This window comes from Macaca thibetana, chromosome 16, assembly GCF_024542745.1.
Source record: "Macaca thibetana thibetana isolate TM-01 chromosome 16, ASM2454274v1, whole genome shotgun sequence".
NCBI lineage: Eukaryota > Metazoa > Chordata > Mammalia > Primates > Cercopithecidae > Macaca > Macaca thibetana.
The window spans coordinates 60,559,989-60,583,191 of record NC_065593.1 but is presented as its reverse complement, the minus strand read 5'-3'; the positions used below and the strand labels follow the sequence as shown (position 1 = coordinate 60,583,191).

Below are 23,203 nucleotides of genomic sequence, written 5' to 3'. Positions count from 1 at the left end.
CCAACCTTTGGCTGGGCGCAGTGGCTCACGCCTGTAATCCCAGCACTTTGGGTGGCTGAGGCAGGCGGATTACCTGAGCTCAGGAGTTTGAGACCAGCCTGGCCAATATGGTGAAATCCTGTCTCTACGAAAAATATAAAAATTAGCCGGGGGTGGTGACACATGCCTGTAATCCCAGCTACTCGGCTGTAAGGCTGTAATCCCAGCTACTGAGGCACACGAATTGCCTGAACCCGGGAGGTGGAGGTTGCAGTGAGCCAACATTACAGCACCATACACCAGCTTAGGTGACAGAGTGAGAGTCCACCTCAAAAAAAAAAAAAAAAAAAAAAAAAAGAATTGCCAACCTTTTATTTTCCCAAATAAGGACATTTAAAAAATGAACGGCAGATATTGCTATCACAAAAATGGGCATTTCAACACAAAAAGTGAACGTCTTTATCTTTATGAAAACCATGACTACATTATTCTGATTTTGCCACAGGTAGTTCGTGAAAACTGTCACAGACACAGCCTGCTGTTGCCTGGGGCAGGAGCTGGGAGGGGACTGGTCTAAGTCTCGTCTGAGGCCTGTGGCCACGGGAGTTTCTTCGAGGCCACCCCATCCAGGTCCCCCTGGTGCTCCTCATGTTCTAGATCAGTGTGACTCCCTGGGCCTCCATCTGATGGCGATTCCAAGGGAGGAGGCTTGGGGAGCCGGAGGGTCTGTGCTTCTAGCTGGCTCTCCTTACTGCAGGACCAGAGGGAGTAGGGAAGCTCTAGAGTTGCTGTGTCCATCAGGAAAGAATGTTCTAGATCTGCCAGTACATTAATCATGAGACCCATGTGACCATGGGTCCTGGAAATGTGGCTCGTCTGAACAGAGATGTTCTGTTTGTGTAAAATCTACACCCAATTTCAAAGACAGTACAGACACAAGAATGCTCACGGTCTCATAGTTTATCTCATCCTGATTATTCTGGGGGATAAGATTTGAGGTATGCTGGGTTAAACAAAATGTACGATTGAAATTCATCTCATCTGTTTCATTTCACCTTTTAAAAATGGCTACTGACGGGTGAGGTGGCTCATGCCTGTAATTCCAACACTTTGGGAGGCCCAGGTGGGCAGATAACCTGAGGTCAGGAGTTTGACACCAGCCTGGCCAATATGGTGAAACCCTATCTCTACTAAAAATACAAGAAATTAGCTGGGCGTGGTGGCGTTCGTCTGTAATCCCAGCTACTTGGGAGGCTGAGGCACGAGAATTGCTTGAACCCAGGAGGCGGAGGTTGCAGTGAGCCGAGATTGCACCACTGCAGTCCAGCCTGGATGACAGAGCGAGACTCTGTCTCAAAAATGAATGAATGAATGAACGAATGAATAAATAAATAAATAAAGGCTACTAGAAAATGCAAACCTTCCTGTGGCAAACGCTGTATTCCTATTGGACAGCGTTGTTTTGGAGCCTCTCAGAGAGCCAGCCAGCCTCTGCTGAATTCCTTTGGTGACACGGAACTTACACCTCAAGAGAGAGCCGATGCTAAAGGCATTAGCACTGGAGACGTCCTTGGAGGTCGTCTTCCCACTGCCATCCCACCCTCCAGTCCTGCTAGCCCTGTGCTGCCTGGTGGGAAGGGCCTACTATCTCTAAGGGGTCCACCTGCAGACTTTTGAAGATGGTCAGCTAAGATCCCAGTTAAATGCCCCTGATGCCTTTAGCTGATCTTCCTGGTCAACCTTCCGAAACACACAGTGGCTTGGCAGTGACAGCACAGCACTGGATGCACCAGCAGGTCTGGGTGGCTCTGACCCCATCCCGTCTGCTCACTGGGTGATACAGCAGGGGGCCTGGGAGGAAAACAGTGAGCTGGAGCCACGCCTGGATCTCAGACTTTCCTGATTTTACCCCAGGTCTTCTCCCACCGCGCCTCGCCATGCAGCTGGAGATGGCTTCATGTTTTTATACCATCCACCTATCGGAATGGACTCTCCCTGGGTCTTCCTGAGAACCTCTCCCCGTGCTGAGTACAGAGCTGTGCACACGCCACGTGCTGAAGTGGAGCCCTGCTGGGGGTGGGGGGTGGGGGGTGGGGGTGTCAGCGACATCTTAGTTACCCTTGACCCCAGGGTCACTGGATCTTCCTTTTAGTTCCCCTGAATTTGTTGGTCTAGCTCCTTCTGAAGTCCCATCTGCTCAGCTACACCAGGAGACGCAGAGGGAAACGGCGAGCGTCTCAGCCCCAAACGAGGAGAACAAGGCCTCTCCCCTGGCCTGGTGCTGGGGACCAAGGAAACCTCCAGGGTGAAAACACCTGCTAGGATTCCTGGGGCAGGGACAAAGTGCTCGCTACCACGTAGCTGTCCTCTGCCTTGCCCTATGGTCAGTCCCCGCCCCCACACACACACTCACATTGCACACTCACATGCACTCAAACTCATGCCACATGCACACACATGCACACAATGCAGCCACACATGCACACACACAATGCAGTCACACACGCACACACACAGACACACGCACACAGAGACACACGTCCACAATGCACTCTCACACACTCACACTCACATGCACTCACATATGCCACATGCACACGATGCAATCACACACGCACACTGACATACGTCCACAATGCAGTCGCTCACATGCACTGACACACACACAATGCACACCACTCACACGCACTGACACACACACAATGCACACAACCACTCACACATGCACGTGCACACAATGCACACAACCACTCACACGCACTGACACACACAATGCACACAACCACTCACACACACTGACACACACAATGCACACAACCACTCACACATGCACGCGCACACAATGCACACTCGCTTGCACTTACACGCACACAGACACATGCACACAATGCAGTCATTCATACGCACACATACACTGATGCACACACAACACACTTGCCCCCCTTAGCACAGGACCTGGCACAGTGAGGAGCAGGTGACATTTGTCTAAGGGAGACTGAGGCCTAGGAGCAGGTGACCTGGGCACAGGAGAGCTAAGCATCCCCTAGAAGGGTGACAGCCACGAATCCCAGCAAAATGCACTTTCATCCACAGTGGCCTCTGCCTGGAACGGTTCCTCCTTCCCCTGCTTGCAGGCCTCAGCTCAGGGCCTCCTCTGCCCCTCTCCATCACCGCCCAGGCACTCCCCAGCCCCTCCTGCCTCTTCCTTCCTCTCCCTCCATACCTGGCAAGTCTATCTGCCTCTTCAGCGACACTCGACCTCCCTTCCCCACCCACATAACTCTGCCAGGGCAGCGGTGACTCACGGGGGTCTGATATGCAGGTGGGCACACCTGGCGATGGCCAAAGGACACATGGCTGAACAGCACTTGAGCAGCGTGGGGTCCCTGACCCTGAGCACCTGTCATTTCCCAACTGGCATCCCTCCTCTTTCACATAAGGAAACTGAGGCTCCAGAGACCAGGGGCTCACACTAGGTGACCAGGCTGGTCACTGGAAGGGCCCAGGACAGCAGACTACCCCACTCATCCCCTTCCTCTGGAGTCCCTGTTATAACGGCTTCACATGGACACGGACCTACGACTACTCCCAAGGCTGGCACGGAGTCACTCTCCCAGGATCTCCCGGTGTGGGCGCTGGCCGAGGGTGGGGTGACTGGGGTCCTCTCCCGCGGGCGTGCTGCCCACTGGAGTGTGATGAAACAGCCTCCTCCCTACCTCCAGGCGGTCCAGAGCCTGGCAGACACACCGCCTAGACCACCCCTCTCCCGCCCCGCTGCCCTGGCTCCCCAGTGCTCCCTGGACGAGCTCCCCAGGGTCAGATGCTTGAAGCTGACTCACCACAACTCAGACGCTGGGCACGCCCAAGCTGCCGGCTCCTGGGGTGGTGCCTCTGAGGGTGATTAAGAGGCTGTTCAGAAGGCCTGGATTGGTGGTGGGCGGCAGGTCCGAGCTGTGGGGCGCAGTACCCTCTGCACCCCCAAAAGCTCTCCGGAGAGAAGATGTAAAACCCTGCCTGAGGCCTAGACACAGATGCCCTGGCTGGAAGGGCAAGACGGCTGGTGGACTCCCTACTCTCTCTGACCACCTGGGGGCTCGGACACACCCTCACAGCCAGTGCTGGAGAGATGTGCTTGTCGCCCTGGGGACCAAGTTCTGTGGTTGTGTCTGTGAACCCCAGGAAGGGCAGGACAGGGTCCTTTACTCCCGACTCTAAACTCAGGGCCTACTGCGGTGCTTGGCCCAAACGGCGGCTGCAGGAGGAATTTGCGGAGGGCGTCCTCTGGAGACGGTGACGCCCCACCTCTTTGCCTTCTCCTCCTCTGTCAATTCCCTGAGCTGTGCAGGGACCCCAGGGTGAGGGCATGGTCCTTGGATACAAAGACCCTGCCTGCCCCACAGAGGTCTGGGCCCAGCAGAGACAAGACTTGCTCCATTGCCCTTCTGTGGCTGTCGGGCCCATCTCTGTTGAGCTGGTAAGGGACCCACTGCCCACAGCTGGAGCTGGACCTGCTGGCACCAGAGCCCCCAGCACCCTCCAAGTAGGGTCCACGGCATGAGCCCGGCAGCTCAGCAGAGCAGTCCCAGGCTTTCTGCCCAGGCCCAAGCCCCCCGGCCCCAACTGGGTCTCCTTCCAGAGCTGAACTCGCTGCCCCGGAGGGACTAGGAGACCAAAGGCCATGTTCCAGCTGTGCTGGTAATACAAGAAGTCACAGTCAGTCCTGCTGGTCTTAAGTAATGCGATTTGCAAGATACGCACAGCCCCTGACAAGCCAAGTCACTGCTTGGTGGATGAGTTGCCTGGAGGGGGTTGCCCGGGGGCCTAGTTAGAGCCTGGAGGATGAAGAGGGGCTGGAATCTTCCAGGAGGAAGTAGGGGTGGCTCTCCCTGAAGGAGAGAAGCAGAGAAAAAAAAATGACTGTGGCAGAGAGGAGAGAAATTACGCAGGGAAGGAAGAAAAAGGTGAAGAGAGAGAAGATTAAAAGCACGGAAAATTCTAGGGGCCACAGCTGATCATGAAGGTGGAAGAAAAAGCGTTAAGGCCAGTTAGGAAGCTCCGAGACAGGTGCTCCAGAGAAGGAAGCCAAGAGAAGAGACAGACGGTGACCTGCAAGCTCCTTCACGGAGGTCCCAGCTGCTGTCCCAGACCGAGTCGAAATCCACTGGCCTCCTCCGGTCCCTGCTGACCCCACGATGCCCCCTGGGTCCCACACCGCCAGGAGCTCCAGACCTCCCTCTGGATGCCTGCCCATGGGACTGTCTGTCCTGGTCCAAGTGCCACATGGGCCTAGCCTGGGCTGAGCTGGGTGCCAGGGATTGCAAGCACCTCCCCAGAGCTGGCCCAAGGCCACCGCTGGCCGCCTCCTCTCACCCCCGTCCTCTCCCCACCCTTGGAACCTGATATTCTGCTTTAAGCCACCTTTGGGTTGTGTCCCCAGGACCAGAGGACAGGAGACAGAAGGGCACGTGGGCTGGGATATCTTGGCCTCCACCTCCTCCAAGGACGGCAGCCTTTTGTGCTTCCCAAGTTGTGTGGCTCAGTGTCTGCCCCGCAGGTCTAGCAGGCAGCAGACGCCCGCTGTGCCAGGCTGGAGAGGAGAGGCCGGAGGCACATTCATTGCATGGCTGCAGCGTTCTCCCCTGCCCTCTGCTAACCTCCCAGCATGCCACATGGCCATCAGCTTACCCCCTCCCGTGAGCCAAACCTGCTCCTCTGGCCTGTACCAGCTGGCCAGGGGGCACACTGGCACACCCATGCTGCCCACCAAGCCTGGGTCCTCAGGTGGGACAGGTCGGGATGGGCATTCTCTCCATGTCCATCCCAGAGCCTGGGTGCAGGTGGACCTGGTACTTAGACCCTCCATGGGCAGGGGTGGGGGAGATTTTACTAGCGATTGCTGGGAACTGGTACATGATTCAAACCTTAGTTTGCTCAGTCGTCCAGATGAGGTTTTGCAGCCTCTTTAACGGAACTGAAAAATCCTACCACTCTGTCAAGCGCAGAGTTAGCTGCTCCCCATTGCCTGGAGCATCCCTGGCCCCGGCCCTCTCCAGACCCTGAGACACACACATCTGTCCATGTTGGGAGGAGCCCCAGTCTCTGAGCAGAGACGACCCCCAGGGAAGCTGGAGGTCCGAGGCTGCTGGCTCCACACAGCCCACATGCCCTGCCTGGTCTTAACACTGAGCAACCCACCACTCCTCCACTGAGCAGCCTCCATCGGTGCCCGGGGCCAGAGTTTTCTCCTCAGCCATCACTGCCCAGCTCCTACAGGCTCCTTCCCCCAGCCACGCCCACCAGCCATGCTTATCCTGTGTCCAGCCAGCCAGAGCTCCCTGCTCAGAGAAACCCACTCAACCCACTGAACAAGACACTATGTGGAGGTTTCCGAGACTGGACCCTCTGCTTTTCTGAACCCAAACGAATCTCCTAAACATTGCTGGGTGTCAGGGTTCGGGGAGCTCAGGCTAAAGACCCGCAGGAAAGCCAAGAAAGAGCTTAAGCCTGGAGAAGCCTCCAGATAATGCATGTTTTCTTTTGCACATGGCCAAGAAAAGTGGTTGGAAAAGGACCAGAACTTCCCGAATCTTCGTTGTTCAGGAGAAAGCAACATGGACTCAAGCCCCAGTTCTGGAATCTGGCTGCCTGGGCTGGAATCCAGTTTCTGCTTCTCAGAAGCTTCCTGAGGTAGTATGTTACCTAACCTCCCTGTGCCTCGGTTTCTCCAACGGATAACGTGCGTGTCCACACCCTCGGCAGATTCCAGAACAAACGTCAGCTGCCAAGGAATGAAACTGGGGAAGAACCCATGAATGTAATCGAGCTACTTCAGTAACCAAAAGACATCAGGGTGAAGAGGTCTCACCTGTGCGGACACGCGGCTCAAAGCGAGGGTCGAGGGCCATCCTCTTCCCCAATCCTTCCCAGAGAGCGAGGGCACAGGGCCGCTGCGTGGGTTCATTCAGAATTAACATCACCCGACTTCAACTACTTGTCTGGTTAAATTCTCCAGTGAACAGGACAATTTTTCGGATGTGGCTGCAGCCAGCAGTCTAGACCTGGGCAGCAAAGGACGCTGCCGCGGGTGCACAAGCTGCTGTTCAGTGCCCTCCTCCCCCCACCGGCCAGCGGCGGGATACTCTCTAGCCACCCATGCCGACCCGCGAGCCAGCCTGTCTCAGACGGGGCTCCTGGAATCCCACCAAGTCAACAGGGGAGGCACCAACAGCCCACGGAACAGAGACTAAACGCAAGGCGCAAGGGCGGTGCTACGTCTGCCACAGTAATTAATCCTGATTAAAAATGCCTGTGATTAGCAGCCTCGCTACCTTAGAGGGAAGAGAGAATGATTATTAATAAGAACAGTGCCTCCTAATGAATCTCAAAACAGACCCTAGAATCCCCCGGCCCCTCGGCAGAGCCTTTGGGTTCCACAACCGGAGGGAACGTGCTCTGCTATCAACAACTCCAAGAAGCAACTGCTAGGCACCGTGAAGCTGCACGGAAACGCCGCATCCTCCACGGAAGCTTCCGGTGCCTGGTGATGTTTACCTCGGCAAGGGAGACGATCTGTGATTTCACCTTGATTGAGCACACATGGAGAGCAAAAGCAACAGAATTCACGAAGCGCAGCCCCAGGAAGGCCCCGGGTCCTCTCAGGGTCGGTCCCTCTCCCCCCGCCAGCCCCCTCCCCTCCCCTTACAATACTTTAAGGCACTCACAGCCCTCTCCCCCATAGCCGTTTACTGGCATGCAATCGGACAGAATGATAAGATTCTCTTTTATAGGACACTGCAGTTTAATAATAAAGTAATTACCGTGACAAAATCCCATTTTTCGAGCTTGGGTTTTTTTCCTCCTATCCTCTAAAACTTGCTCCACCGGATCCCAGGCCAGGGCCTCCCAGGGAGTCCTGCTAATGGTCTAGATTATCAGATGAGCTCCTTCTTGCCCTGAAAGGTGACCAGTATCAGCTCCAACCCTCCTCACTGGCCACAATGCACCAGCAACAAAAGCTTCAGGACTCCTAGGAGGGGTCAGGTGTGGGGGGACTATGGCACCGGGCTGCCCTGCAGGGAGCTAGGCTGTCCTCTAAGTGGGGCTCCTGGAGGTGGGCTGAGTGGGCAGGAAAGCTTCAAAGGGCATGAAGTGAGTGCGGCCCAGGGTCACCCCTCATGAGCTCTTAACAAACGCCAGAGCCCAAAGCACAGCTGGAGTTCTCCTGGTGTCAGATGAGCCGAAATCATCCTGGGATGGTCAGAACTCAGAAATATCACCAACGCTGCCGGGAGAGGGGCTGAGAAGACAGAGGAACCAACAGGAAGTGCCTCTAATTCATCACAGAACTGTTGTGTCTTGGGACGGACGCATCCCCAGCCTACCTGGGGTCCAACCCAAGGCAGCAGGAAAAGGGTAATGCTTCAGTAGAACGGAATTCCGCTGGGTGAGGTTTTAGTTGGTAATTTCCAGTTTGAAAGACTATAGGCTTAGAAAGCGTGCCTGTTTAAATGCTGCATCTTAATGCGCCTCAAACTACGTCTCCTGTCTTGCTTGATTTCACGTCTTTTGCTCCCGCTCTTGTTATCAAATGTGCTGTTGAGATTGAGTATACAGCCTACATATGGCGCCAACACTCACTCACGCAGAGGACCTGCAGCCCCCACCTGGGAGGCTGGAGCACCGCCAGCTCTCATTTCCAGAGGCCTGGCCTGGTATAGCCCCAGGCCCCTCCTCCTGCGGCCTCTACCTCCAGGCTCTGGCTCATTCCAAAGGTATGGGATAAGCGGGGTCCCAAACTAAACGTCGTTATTTGTTTCGTAATGGTGTGGCCCGCCCCAGCTGTGTGTGCTCCTGTAAAAACATAGACCCACAAATAGCCAGGAAATGGCTGCATTCTAGACCTTTCCGAAGTCCACTGAGACACATGGCCAACCGCCCCAGCAGAACAGTCGCGGGCGAGGGAAGGAAAGTGAATGTTCCAAGCCTGGTGCAACGGCAGGCTCTGGCTTTCCCAGGGACAATTCAGGATGGCTATGGTTCCTTGGATGTCTTTTTGCCTTCCCACTGCCCCTACAGAAAGCTCCAAACGCCACAGGTCAGGGATGCATTCACCTAGCCCTGGAGAAATTGCGGTGTCTTCCTTGTGGGTCATGTTAGTGGACTCACCCCAACTATGAGCACTGGTCTAACTCCATCAAGACAGCACCAAATGTGTGGCTGCCATTTTTCGGAGGCTTGCCTCTACTTCATCCTAACTCAGCCCTCACATTCAGCCTGTGAGGATTATGTCATCCAAGGAAGACACTGAGGTTCAGAGTGGTGAAGTAACTAAGACAACAGAACCAATAAAGCATGGATTGGTCTCCAGGCCAGAACCCTTACTCTAAATCCTACACTACCTGCAGAACCCAAAGCTGCACGTCCTGCTGCCTGGGACATTCCTGGGTGAGTGTAGGACAGATCTGCTCTAATAACCTCACCTGGGCACCCCAGAGATTCCCAAGTCAGTCCTATGCTCACGGAAAACCGGGAGGGGCTGGGAACCTGACCTTGGGAAGCCTATCCTGACTCCCTGTGATTCAGTGTCAACTGGGAATTCGGGGCGATGGCCATGGCCTGGGATTGGATGACTTCCTGCCTGTCGGTCTGGGGGCTCCCCAGTGGCTCCTGGGCTGTGTCCAGGAGTCCCCAGATGTCACAGGTGGTCCTGGGAAGGTGGCACCAAAGGTCAAGGGCCCTGGGCTGCAGGCCACTGCCAGTCACCCTCTGCTCCTGCACCAGCCTCTGCTCCTGACCATCACACAGTCCCCCTGTTCCTCTGTAGCTGCTATGTTTGGCAGTCCCTGATGTATGGGCTCTTGTAACGGGCTGACCCAAGTGCCCAGGGGCTAGCTGCCCTGGGCCAGCTCGGAAGGTCCCATCTTTGCCTTCTCTGTCCATTGCTCCTCCTTAAATCACCTTCTCCTTCTTCTATAGCTCCTTGGAGGGCCCAAGGTTCACAAACGGGTAAGAATCCATCCCCCAAAGGTCCAGACCCCTGGGGTCTCTCCTTGTCTCCAAGACACAAACACACACATACACACACACACTCTCTCACTCTTCTCCATCCCTCCTTCAACGTGTGCATGGAGGTGGGGGTGGGGAGCTATCTTCATGGAGACTCCTGGCCTGGCCTGGCCAGATTCCTTGGGGTGGGCACCCTGTACCCTCCCTCTCCAGTCTGGAAGACCCCAACACAGTGTGCAGAACGGGTCCTATGGGAACCCCTCTCACTGGGCCAGGCAGGCCCCAGGATGCAGCCTGAAGCGCTCACAATCCCACCAGGCTCCTCCACAGCCGCCCCCACCCCTGCAGGCCCAAGCAGAGGGTGAGGGTGGGAACCGAAAACAAGGCAGACGCCACAGCGCCAGGAGGGAAGGGCAGGCCTAGAGGTGTGGGCAGCCACGGTGGGTGAGGCCAGGGTACTGAAGCCCAGGCCAGGCTGGCGCCGGGAACTACGGCCCACAGAGGCCGAGGGGCCTGGGGGAGACGAGGGAGTACCCCTCTGTCCCCAGTGCAGGCCTGGGACTGCACTAATTCCGCATTGGGTGGCAGCGCAGGACCCCCGTCCCCTCCCCCCACGCCCCAACCGGTCGGCGGGCCGGCGGCTGCTGATGCTCTGTGCGCACCTCCCCACGGGGCATCCTGGGGATCTGGGGGCTCAGAGTCGCCGACTTTCCTGCCCCCACCCATCCCCAACTCGCCAGCCGGAGCTTCCTGCGCAGTCCCCAAGATTGCAAAAGTCTAGCCCCAGCCCCCTCCGCGGCCAGAGCTCCTGGGGCCTCCCTAGCCAAGCGGGTGGCCCGCCTCCCCGGAGGCCCGGCGCGCGGTCTGCGCTGCAGCAGAGCTCGGCGCCCCCGCCGCCGCCTCCGCGCGCCCCCCGGCTTTCCCGACGCTTCCGGGGAGGATGCCCGGCTCCCCTCCTCGAGTCACCCGCGGCCCGGCGCGAAGTTCCCCAAAGTGACCCGGACGCCGAGAACCCCCGCCCCCTCCCCTCGGGCTTCCCCGGAGACTCCGCCCGCCGCCCCCTCCCGCGCCTTCGGAAAAGTTGCGAGCGACACCCCAAACTCCGGCCCCCCCACCCCGCGCCGCGCGCGCCCTGGGCGCCCCCGCGCTCGGCCGCCGCGCAGGGGCGCAGTTACCCCTACCCCAGCCCGGGCGCCATGACGCGGGGAGCGCAGCGGGGGCCACCGGCGGCGGCGGCGCGGAGGCAGCCAAGTGCGGGGCGTGGGCGGCAGCGCGGGGCGCACGTGCGCCGGGCTGGGGGCCCGGGCCGGTTGGGGGGCCGCTTACCTGTTGGAGGTAGAGGAAGGCGGGCGGGCAGGGCACGGAGTGCGGGAGCATGCTGCCGGAGTTGGACAGCAGGAGGCAGCCCGAGTTCGCCATGGAGCACAGCATGGGGCGGCAGGGGGGCGCCCGGCGGCCGGAGGCGGCTCTGCGCTCGCTGCGTCCCTCGGAGTGTGCGCGCGCCCTGCCTCCCGGGCGCCCTCCCGGTCTCTCTCCTCCTCCGGGCCTCCCCTCCCCCTCGTGGCGCTCTTTAAGAGGGAGGCATCGAAAGGAGAGCGGCGCGCCTCTGCCCGGTGTTCCCCCTGCCCGGGCGGGGAGGCTGGAGAGAGCGCGCGCGAGAATACGGCCAGAGAGTCTGTGCGCGAGAGATCGGGCGAGCGGGCGAGAGCAGGAGTCAGTCACTTTGGAGCCTCCGGAGCCCTGTCTGCAAAGAGTGGTGCGTGTGCGTGTGTGAGTGCGCGCGTGTGCGCGCGTGTGTAGCGGTGGGAGGGGGAGTCCCTGGCGTACTCCAACATCAAGCGGAGCCCCGCGCGGAGGGAAGAGAATCCGGAGCGACTGCACAACAGCTGATCCCACACTTAACCCCTCGCCCGCCGGTATCGGGACAGCCCTCCCTCGCGCCCTCCCACGCTCGGGCCCTTGCGCGCCCCTCCTCCTCCCAGCTGCCAGCAGTTGCTCCCGGCCTGGGGGTCTGGAATCTCCCTTTGCTCCCGCTCCGTTCTCCGGCCGCTGCGGAGAGGAGGAGCCGCTCCGCCGTCTCTGCGGCCGGCCGACCGGAAGGCGCCTCGTCCTGTTTCGCGTTCAGAGAAGCGCCTTTCTTAAGGGAGGCCGGCTCAGTGGCGGGGATGTCGGTGATGTAATGAGGGCATCTACGCAGAGGCTTCCGCGCTGGGCAAGGCTTCTCTGGCTGTCCAGGGCTTGGAAATCCAACCAGAGCCTCCAGGAGCTTCTCCTGTCCTCCTGCTGGCCCCCAGACCCCATCATACATCCCAACCTCCTGCCACAGGCACCTGGTCTTGTGGATACTTAGATAGGAGTGGGGGACACGGGCACCGGCCACAATGCATCCTCCCCTCCCTGTACCCAGACACACTGGACTTGTGTTTCACTCCCACAGGACAGGCGTGCATAGGTCCCCACCTCTTTGCCCCATTCAGCATGTGGCAGAAGTCTTGGCAGTGCCCCTTGTTCCCCCACTGTGACTGCACACACCTGCAGCTTCAACGGCTACACACACACCCACTGGCCTGCCCCAAGTCCACACTCACCAGAGGCCCCCGGGATCAGGTTCAGTTTACCAGGATAAGCCACAGGTGAGTTTGGCTGCAAAAGGGATGGGCTGCCAGTGGCCACTGTCAGAGGCAGAGCCAGCGGGATCATGCCTAACCTCATGCGTTCCAGGAAAGGGGCAGATCCCAGGCACACAGTACCATTCTGAACGCAGCTGTCCTACCTCAGGGCACCTGTGATTCCCCTCCTCTCACGGCAGGCAGTGAGCCCTGAGCTGGAGGGAGGCGGGCCTGGGACCACCTGGCAGTGTGCAGATGGCTAGCCCGGCAGTCGTGTCAGACCCTCACTTGCTGTGTGATCTCTGGAAGTTCGATTGTCCCTGGGGGCCTTGGTTTCCACATCCAGCCCCAGAGATGGGTCGGATGTTGTCTGAGATCCCTGCTGCACCCACTACAGGACATGTGGCCTGAGGGCCATTGAGGAAGAGGGAGCAAGAAGGGGAGGGAGAGAAGGGTGGCCTTTCCACGCCCAGTTTGGGAGGCTCCATTTGAACAAGGCGGGTAGGTAAGGGCACCTGGGACCATTCTCCCAGGTGCCCCATGTTCATCTTCCTCATAGAGGAACTGGGATGTGGAGTCTGGGAGGGAGGCAGACGGGAAGAGACAAGGCTCAGGGGAGAGACGAGGCAGGCGAGCTGGCCATCTCGCCATGTGGTCTCACCTTCTGAAATCCTGCTCTGTGGTCCATCGGGGGTGGTGCTGGCACAGGACAAGTATAGGGGGCTTGTCTGGCTCCACAGGGTCTTGGCTATGGACTTGATGAGGCCCTCCCTGCTGTCAATAACTTGGTTTCCCAGCCTAGGACAGTGGTGGGGGTCCCGGTGCAAAGGCCGGGCATGCCTGGGCCAGGAGGATGAAGTGGGTTGTAGCATTTGCCAGCTGAGCCTTGCAGAAGGGCTCTTCATGAGTATGGTGCCCTGGGGTGGCCCTGGCTGCCTCCCTCCTGAGTCAGGTTGTTCTGGCTTGTTCCAGAAGCCATCCCTCTTTTGTCTTCTCTGGGCACCTCTCCGTCATCACTGCCCTGCTGCCCCTTCCCTGGATGCTCAGGAATTCGGGACAGCCACATAGCATTCAGCCTAAAGCCAGGCTCCAGATCCACCCTGCCCATGAATCATTTGCTCATTAATTTGCCATTATGACTATTATGACCAAGTATCTCCTGTGGAATTCAAGCCTCATCCCCTCCAGAAAGGGATTGGGAGTGCTTCCTACGCCATGCCTGACCTAAAGCCACTTTTTGAGCCCTACCGTTTTTCCTTATTGATAACCCACTATATGCAGACACCGTACTCGGTGCTGGGGCTGCAGAAATCAAGTTATCTGCTCTGGAGTGAGCACACTGTCTAGTGGGGGAAACCAAGCTGGTAAATGAAGACTGCAGCCTAATGTACTGAGAGCTTTGACAGCCCAGGACAGGGAGAGCTCAGATCTGGGGTGTGGCCAGGGAAGGTTTCCTGGACCCCTGAGCTCAGTCATTGGCCCAAAGAAAGCCAGGGTGGCCCTCACTATCTGCATCTGCATCACCAGCTGCAGCCCTGCACCTGCTCACCTGTGTGCCTCTCTGCCCAGCCACCTGCCTTCCAGCCTCACCTCCAGATTGCACTGGGCCCAGGAGCATGTCTGGACACCTGCCTCCATCAGGCGGCTCATCACACCCAGCTCCAGAGGTAAAGGACTGAGAATAGCAGAATGGAATGAAAATAATACCTCCAGAAAAAGGATCTGAACAACGTGTGTGTTTGGCTTATTTCTTGGGACAGGGGCTGTGTGCCCGCTGCCTCTTAGGCTGTGCTTCAACACGAGCCAGTTACTGAATAGCACACACCTCAGGGCTCTGCTGTGATTGTTTCAGAGTGTCCCGCGGACCTGACTCTGCGGACCCCACCAGCAGGAACCATGCCCTCATCACCTCCTACCTCCAGTACCTGGCACGAGGGTGGTAAAGAGTTTTTCAGATTCCCCACGCCCCATGCAGCCCTCCCGAGTCCCTGGTGCCTTGTGGACTAGGGTGGGTGGCCCTGAGCAGGGGGTGGGGGAAGCCTGTGCTCCTGGTGGCTCTGCTGCCCCCGCTCCCGGGGCGGAGGGAGGCTGCGCGCTAGGAAGAGCTGTCACTCCGGTGCTAATATTCACTATTTAAAAAAGAGGCAAGGAAAAAATATCCCATTCGCCCTGAATCTGAGAAGGGCCTTGTTAGGCAGGCAGGAACTGAGCTGTAATTATTTCTGCGCTCCTGGGCACCACTATAAATATCAGGCAAGGGAGGCACCTCAAAAGGTTCCGATGGTTCGAAGGCTTTGGAGATCTCCTGGCTCCTTCCTGCCCCCATCCTGTGTCACCTTCCCTGGTAGGGGCCCTGGAGGGTGCAGGCACTGCATCTCCTCCAGTAGGGCAGGGCGTGTCTTCCCCAGCTTGCCTGAGCATGCCTGCCTGGGAAATCCTGGCCCACGTAACCCTGCCAGATGCCCTGAGTCTCTTCCGTGTGTACCTCTGTGAAATGGGCACACAGGATTAACCCTGGGAGGGCGTTTGCTAGAAGGCATGCCGGGGAATACTAGCCTCCAAGGTGGCCTGTGTTTTTAACAAAAGGTGGGCCAAATGAGTCCTGTGGTCAGATGACTTGGGGGACTCTTTCTTATGACCCCTACCCACATCCTTTGGAAATTCCCAAGGCGGCACATGGCAAATTGCAGCAGAAAGAAAGCAACTCCATACTCTCTTTAGGGGAGGAAGCGGGGTGAATTCCTCATCCTCCTGCCCCTCTTTCCCCCTCCAGGCACCCAGGCCGACCGTCCTCAGGCTTCCCCCGTGCCATGAGGACAGTGTGCAGCTTGGCAGCGGCGTCCCAGGACAAGGAGTGAGCTCACAGTCTCTGGTTGCAGCTGGGCTCAACTGCGCCAAGTCGAGCCTTAATCGACAAATACATTGTGCTTTCCGCAGAGCCAGACCTTCCTGCCCCAGCCCTGGGGTGTTTGGCCTGGGCTTGGGCATGAGCACTGGGGTATGAAAGAGGCAGAGTGGAAGAACTGGATCTCCACAGTGGGTTGGGGTGGGCATGGCTCAGGGAGGGGAGGATGTATGCAGGCCTGTGTGTGTGATGGGGTGTGGGGAGAGCCAAGAAGCCACTCTGACCAGCCAGAGTCCTGTATCGCCATGGAACACTTTCCGGGGAATTAATGTCCCAATTCGGCAGCCAGGGCAACAGAGCCGGAGTCAGGGAAGAGCCCCCACTGAGGCTGTCGTGGGATGCCCCCAGCAGACACCATGGGGCAAGGTCAGGCTGGGGATGGAAAACTCGTCAGCCTTTTTTTTTTTTTTTTTTTTTTTTTTTAAAGTAGAAATTCTCAGATTCCCAGAGGAGGTGGCTTCCTTATATCAGGAGTCAGGGGCGGTTTCCACTTTGTTCTGGCCTGTTTAATCTCCCCAGAAGGGCAGAAAAGGCAGCAGAGGATCCCTGCAAGCAGGGGTGAAGCAAGCCCAGGGATGAGCCGTTGGTGCAGCCCTGGCAGGCGAGGCCTCGCTGGAGGTGGCCAGCAGAGGGCCCACTCACACCGCCTTCGCTGGCTGGCCTGCGAGGAGGGGCTGCTGGGGTGCTCCCCACCCCCAGCTCCCTCTGCCTCCCTCTGCCAGGGGTCCTCAGCAGTGCAGAGGGAAAGCTACGCCCAGCCCAGGCTGCCGGGGCCAGCACCCACCTTCTGGCTCAGCGGGGGTCCCCCACCCACTGGCACTGTCCCCCTGGCCCCAGCAGAGACTGCAGCAAAAGTAAAAATCGGCGTGAAAAGGAAGTTTATTTATCTGTTTAATTAAGAGGCGTTTGCAAGCCACATTCGGGTCCATCCGTCTCACTTACAACCATGTCCCAGCAAAATTAAACATAATAAATACAGGGAGACTGAAAGCAAAGGGCACACTTGAGATATATGGGCAGAGGCAGGAGTTGTACAGGGTTGCAGTTATAAGCACATCTTTCTCTTGCAAGTTCCTCTCCCCTCGGGGGCCCGGGAGCCAGAGGAATGCGTTCAGAGAAGGGACTGTGGGTGCCGCTCACTCTGCTCCTTTCAGCGCTGTTGCCAAGCTTTATTTATTTTAAATGAGCCCCCAGGACTTCTCCCTTCTCTTCTGTGGAAGGGGAGTGAGGTCTACACCGAGCAAAAGGAACATCTGAAAGCAGCCAGCACTCTGATGTTCCACCCCAGGGCTCGGTGGGTAAGAGGCCTCGGAAGCTGCGGCCCTGGAAATCTCGTTGCAAGCTCCTGCTGCATCTGGGCCATGAGCTCCTGGCAAGGAGACAGCCTGGGCTGAGCAGAGCCTGGGAGAAACAGATCTTTGGTCTTCAGTGCCAGCTGTGGCCAAGCCACTGTTTGGCAATCTGGGCCCAGAATCCCACAGAAGTCGAAGGAGGAAGAGGGGGGCACTTTGATTTCTGTCTCTCATCTAAAGGCTCCAGAGCCTGGCCATTTGCTTAAACTTCCCAGGAACAGAAGCACACAAAGGGCGAGAATGGCAATTTATTATTATTGATTGCTAACTGTAACAATACCTTGTATCTGCTCACTGCTTTCCTAGCCTTTTCAGAGAGCCTTCATGTATCTCACCTCATCATCACAAGTTAGGTAGGGAAGGTGTAACGATGCCCATTTGATATATGATGACCCTTTTAGGATCACAGAGGTGGTCCAAGGTCACACAACTAGTTAGAGGCAGCATCTGGGCTAGAAGGCAAGACTTGGAACTTGGATTTACAGGAGGCCTTGTCTTCCCTTCGACTACCATGCTGGGCTCATGCCCTTCTGCGAACATGCTCATCGTTAGCCCTTGGCTCTCTCTCCTAACAGGATCAACTCCAAACCAAATCTGTTAATGTAATAGTCATTTGCAATAGCTTGGGCATTTACTAATCACACCGCTGCTCCGTCTGTGCGGCAATTATCTCGAATTTCCTCTTTCTCATTAGGCAGGAGGTCGCGAGGGCTCAGTGGGTTGCTGAGCCCTGTGGTGACGCCAAGGAGAGGAGCTGCCGCTGGACCAAGGAAGCCCTTTCCCAGCGTTCCTAGCTGATCTTCCGTGCGGCACCCAATTTCTCAGGCCCTCACCCCACGCTCAGCTGACCCACCAGCCCCAAGCCCTCCTGTCCTGCCCAAGCCTGTGCATGCGTGCTTAGTACCTTGTACCCAGACCATGGATGGCCACAGAAAAGAGAGTCCTGAATGGCTTGGGAAGTTGTATATTTGTTTGGAGATGATGACTCCAGCTCGGACTGGGTGTCCAGTGAAGTGCCCTTTAATGTTTGGGCCCCCACTGCAGACGTGACTCATAACAGCCTTTGCTCCTGCCAGGGCAGGGATCACACCAGCCAAGGAAACCCCATATCACTGCTCCACGCAGCCCACCCGGGAGGTACTCGCCACTAAAATCACTCTTGGTATCCCCACTTGCTGTCCTTCAGCATCGGGGTCAAATCCAGCCTCTTGCTTTGAGGTCACCTCCTTCCCCCAATCAAAAAACAGAGTGAAGAAGAAGAAAGGAGCCCTCAGGGACAAGGGTGATGGGGCTGGAAGGGGAAGTGGCATCACATCTTCCAGTCCCCAGCCTTCTAGCTGGCAGTCACCGAAGCCTTCAGCGACACGTACTGTCTTTTTTTTTTTTTTTTTTCCCCTTGAAGCTCTCCACTGGGGGAAGCCCTGCCGTCTCTCTGGGGAGCCCGGTTAGGTTTTTATCACCTGCACACAAACCTTTTCTGTCTTAATTTTATTCAAAGGGTGAAGGCTTGGAAAGAGTGAGAAGGGGGCGCTTAGGCCAGAAGCTGAAGTCACTGTCACCCCCTGTAACTCCCAGGAGGGACTGGGGCCACTGACCAAAACTTGTAGAGCAAAGCCACGCATAGAGGGAATGGGCTGAGTGAGCACAGCTCCTGCATACAGAGCCCTGCACTCTCAGGGCGTCCGAAAGGGAAGACTGTACACACAATGTGGGTACAATTTCGGTAGCTCCCATTGCTATGGCCGGCATGAATTTGCACCATGTTTGGTTAGAGTTGAACTGAGGAAACAGCATTCTGGGTTCCTCAGTGGAGACCCGTGGGAAGAGGTCAAGGTTTGTTCTTTCATCAACAGCGGGTGGGTCTGAGCTGACTCCTGGCTGGAGGCAGCAAGGGCCCACCTCCAGCAATGAAGTGGCTGGGTGCTCCCCTTTGCCATCAATTTTTAGAAAATCTTACTTACCAGAGAAACCAATGTCCCTTCCTCCAGCACTGGGCAAGGAGAGGCCACAGGGAGAGCAAGTGCAGCACTGTAGAGAGGGAATGGTGGCCCGGGGGTACCCCGCACCCCAGGACTGGGAAGTTAGAACCTCCAAACTCTGAACAGACCTGAAAGACTAGATAAAGCATCTGCCTGTCGCCCCAGCCCCAGCACTCGGTGACTCTGAAGCTAGCACCTTCAAACTCTGACCAAACCTGAAAGACTCTGGAAAAAGCAGCTGCCTGTGGCCCCAGCCCAGCACTCGATGACTCTGAAGCTAGCACCTTCAAACTCTGACCAAACCTGAAAGACTCTGGAAAAAGCAGCTGCCTGTGGCCCCAGCCCAGCACTCGGTGACTCTGAAGCTAGCACCTTCAAACTCTGACCAAACCTGAAAGACTCTGGAAAAAGCAGCTGCCTGTCGCCCCAGCCCAGCACTCAGTGAGTTAAAAGGCAACTGCAAGGCCTCGGGAAACAGAATGTGAGGGGCGGGCACTCTGCTCATCCCCTGCCCCTGCATGCCTCCTGAAGCCAAAGCGTCAGCTCATTAAAAGCTCATTAGGAGCCCGAGGCACACAAAGGCCTGGAGAGGCATGACTGTCCTGGCAAAGTGCGTGGCCCTAGGGAGGCCAATGCACTGTCAGGCAGCCAGTGCCAAGCTGCAGACAGGGGCCGGGCCCTGGAGTGACGAGGTGGCCGGCGGTGGGAGGTGGGGGTGCCAGGTCCTTCTAACGAAGCCTCATGGGAGCTGAGCTTGTCCCAGGACTCAAGGGAGTGGGGACAAGCATGTCTGCCAGGAAGCAAAGGAACAGATGTAGACGGTAACCTACAGACTCACCTCCCCACACCTCCACGATGACAGAGGCCAGATACGAGTTCCTTTCTCAGGCTTTGAGAGCAAGGAGAAGGCAGGGTTAGGCAGGACCCTGGGCAGGACCCTCCTGGCAGCCTAAGACACACCAGGGAAGTTGTGTGAGTCGCTGCCCGGTGAGCAGGGATGGGGCAGTGGATGCTGATGTGTTTTAGTCCCTAACAGTTGCCCAAGAGCAGGGGAAATGCCTGTCTGGTGGGGGTGTGGGAGCTTGTCTTGAGTTAGGCATGAAGCTATTCTGGGGCTGCCACCCCTTCCACCCCCCCCCCACCCCAACGTCTCCTCCCTCTTGATCCTGGGAGGAAAATCCCTCCCCTTTCCTGATCCACTCTAGCACTGGAGTCCATTGATGTTTTGGCACCAACACAACTCTCCCTTTCCAAGGCATGAGGTTTCTGAGAATTCACTGGCAAGGAGGTTTGGAGAAGTTGGCAGCCAGCTGAGGGCCCTGTGCTGCTCTCAGCAGCTCCCGGCCTTTCCTCCCACTGAGAGTTGCTGCATCAGGATTGCGGGGAGCCGTCTGTTCCTGCTCTTACTTCCCTAGGATGCTGTGACTTTTGATTCCTGCTTGATTAATATACAGCCAACAGAGACTGTATTTAAGGCAGCTTTAATTCTCTCAGGTCACCAAACTCAGGAGCAGCAAAGCTGCAAGGAGCCAGCCCCGCAATAGATCAAACACCAGGACCTTCAAATCGCTCTGTGGCCCAATTTCTCATTGCTGCTGCTGCCTGATAACCCGTCCAGCCTGGAGCCAATCGCTCCTTTTTCTAGGGCTGGACACGGGGGCTGGATGTGGATGTCCATGACTGAAACCCTTTTGGCAGCACAGAGCGAGAGCTGGAAGGACTGGGCACAACAGTGAGACCGTCAGCACCAGGGACAGCTCCAGCCAGACCCTGGAGCGACAGTCGCTGCCTACACCTTTGCCTTCCTGGGCCCAAACAAGCATGGGTGTCAATGAACTGTCTGTTTTGCAGGGGGTGGCCAGCGGCTAGCCCTGCTGATGGCCATCTTTTACCAAAACATCCTTGCCTGCTGATTTAGCCTCCTGCTCCCTTGGGGGCCCTGCACACTCTCACTGGCTCTGTCTCCCTTTAGGAGATCCAGCTTTTTCCATTGCTGACCCCCAGAGGGAAGCAGGCTGCTGTCAGGACTGTCTGGCCTCTGTGCCAGCCCCTGGTGCCCAGGGCTTCTGTGGGCCCAACAGTTTCCTTCCTGGCTCAACCTCATCCGCTTTCAACTTGCCTCATTAGCATCTCCTGAAAGGCAGGCTAATTCCTCTGCTGAGCACCTGGGTGTTCACTTGCGCGGTGGGGGCAGGGGCAGGCCTGCCGGAGTGGCTGCCATTTCCTCCAAAGCGCCTTTTATAGACCTGGTCCATGTTGCATTCCGGAGGCACCGTGGAGCAGCACAATGTAGGGAGACTGCACTGGGAAGCCGGGCTTGTAAATTACCTCCCAGTGGGGGCAGGGAATGTGCCTATTAACAGAGAATCTGGTGCACACAGCCATTCTCATTTAAGAGCAGGATCTTCCCGGATCAGATTCTGATCAATCCTTGCTGCCACCAACACACCATATATTAGCAAGAAATGTTTGCATCGAAGTTGGAGGAAGCCCCAGACTCACCTTCCCACGCCAACCCCCGACTGCTGTTTTAGTAGGATTTTCTCTAAACCCAGCCCCACTGGATTTATTCCCCCTGCTCTGCCTCTATCCACTTAAAAATATTGTCTATGGATTTTCAAATTACTGCTACACTTTCTAAGAGAAGGATGCAGTGGTTAAAAATTAACAGCAAATTTATGGGAATTCTATATGGCAATTACAGAATTATAATGAAGTGGCTGCCACTTGGCTGTGTGTGGGTAATTGGAAATCCACGCTGGGAAGACTAGAATCTTTACTGTATTGGAATTGTATTTTTGCGAGTAAATGCCGTGGAGAGGGTCAGTGGAGCCTTGAGTTGGCCAAGTTCTTCTCTAGAGGAAAAAGTGGCCTGCTCACTGCCTATTGGGAGGCAATTTAGAAGGAGAATCACTTATGCTGGCCCACAGGAAGGTGGCTGGAAACCACTGGGGGAGGTACGTGTTCCGGGCTAGGGGAGCAGGCCTGATGGTGGAGGAGGTGGGAGTGGGAAAGCATGAAGGGAGGAAGGCCAGGGCATCACCAGCAGAGGGAAGGCCCACTGTGGTACAGATGGAGCCAGACAGAAGGCAGTACTGAAACCCTGATGTTCTCCCTGCCCTGTGGGTTCATTTGCCTTGGGAAAAAATTTGGGTAAGATGACTTTATCATGAAGACACCGATGTTGCTCCCTCTTTCACATGGTGCTGTCCTCACTCCCACAGTTGCTGGGGGAGACATGGACTTTGCCTCTGATCTCCTCCGCAACTTTTTAGGGTTTTAGTGGCTGAGAAGGTGGAGCAGGAGGCTGTGATAAGGGAGCCCAGATTCTGAGCAAGGGAGTTCTGCCAGGAATCTAGGTACAAACTGCCTCCTGGAAGTCAGGTGTGGTGGCTCACACCTGTAGTCCCAGCACTTCGGGAGGCCGAGGTGGGTGGATCACTTGAGGTCAGGATTTCGAGACCAGCCTGGCCGACATGGTGAAACCCCGTCTCTACTAAAAATACAAAAATTAACTGGGCTTGGTGAGCATGCCTGTAGTCCCAGCTACCAGGGAGGTTGAGGCAGGAGAATTGCTTGAACCTGGGAGGCGGAGTTTGCAGTGAGCTGAGATTGCACCAGCCACTGTACTCTAGCCTGGGTGACAGAGTGAGAGTCTGCCTCCAACAACAACAACAACAACAACAACCAAACAAAACAAACCTGCTTTCTGGTTCTTCAAGAGTTTGTGTAGATCTGGTGCTGTCAAGTGCAGAGGCCACGGGCCACATGTGGTCATTCTGAGCTAAAACATGGCCGGTTCTAATTGAGACACTCTGTATGTGTGTGTGTGTGTGTGTGTGTGTGTGTGTGTGTGTACGCGCGTGCATATGTGTGTGTGTGTGCGTGCGTGTGAGCTAAAACATGGCCGGTTCTAATTGAGACACTCTATATGTGTGTGTGTGTGTGTGTGTGTGTGTGTACGCGCGTGCATGTGTGTGTGTGTGTGCGTGCGTGTGTGTGAAATGCACATGGGATTTTGATGACTTGGGACCAGAAAAAGAGTGAAAAAATAGTTTGTATCTAGATGACATGTCAAAATGACCAATTATCAGGTATACTGGGTTACATAAAGCTTATAACTAAAATGTGTGCCCCGTTTTGCTTTTTTTTTTTTTTTACTTTCTCAATGTGGGTGCTGGAGAGTTAAGCATTTCCATGTGTGGCCTGCATTATGCTTCTATGGGGCAGCTCTGGTCTAGAGCATGGGCAGATGTCTTTCCTCTCAGCCCCACCGACATCAGCTCACTGTCATCCCCATTGCCTGCAGCAGTGCCTGGCCATGGGTAGCCTCTCAAGAAGAAATGCAGGCTGTGTGCCGTGGCTCACGCCTGT

General features: G+C 56.5%; 1 protein-coding gene across 17 annotated transcripts in view; it reads right to left on the bottom strand.

The window, feature by feature from the left end:
• Nucleotides 1-23,203, bottom strand: part of RBFOX3 (RNA binding fox-1 homolog 3) — a 524,709-nt gene that overhangs the window by 82,420 nt on the left and 419,086 nt on the right. Inside the window, exon 1 of one of the 17 annotated variants that reach the window (XM_050764329.1) lies at nucleotides 11,311-11,517. The exons of the other annotated variants lie outside the window; for them this stretch is intronic. Within the exon in view, the coding sequence (XP_050620286.1) occupies nucleotides 11,311-11,415 (105 nt within the window). The 5' untranslated portion in view covers nucleotides 11,416-11,517. Of the gene's footprint in view, nucleotides 1-11,310; nucleotides 11,518-23,203 lie in introns of those variants that run through there. 17 annotated transcript variants of the gene reach the window in all.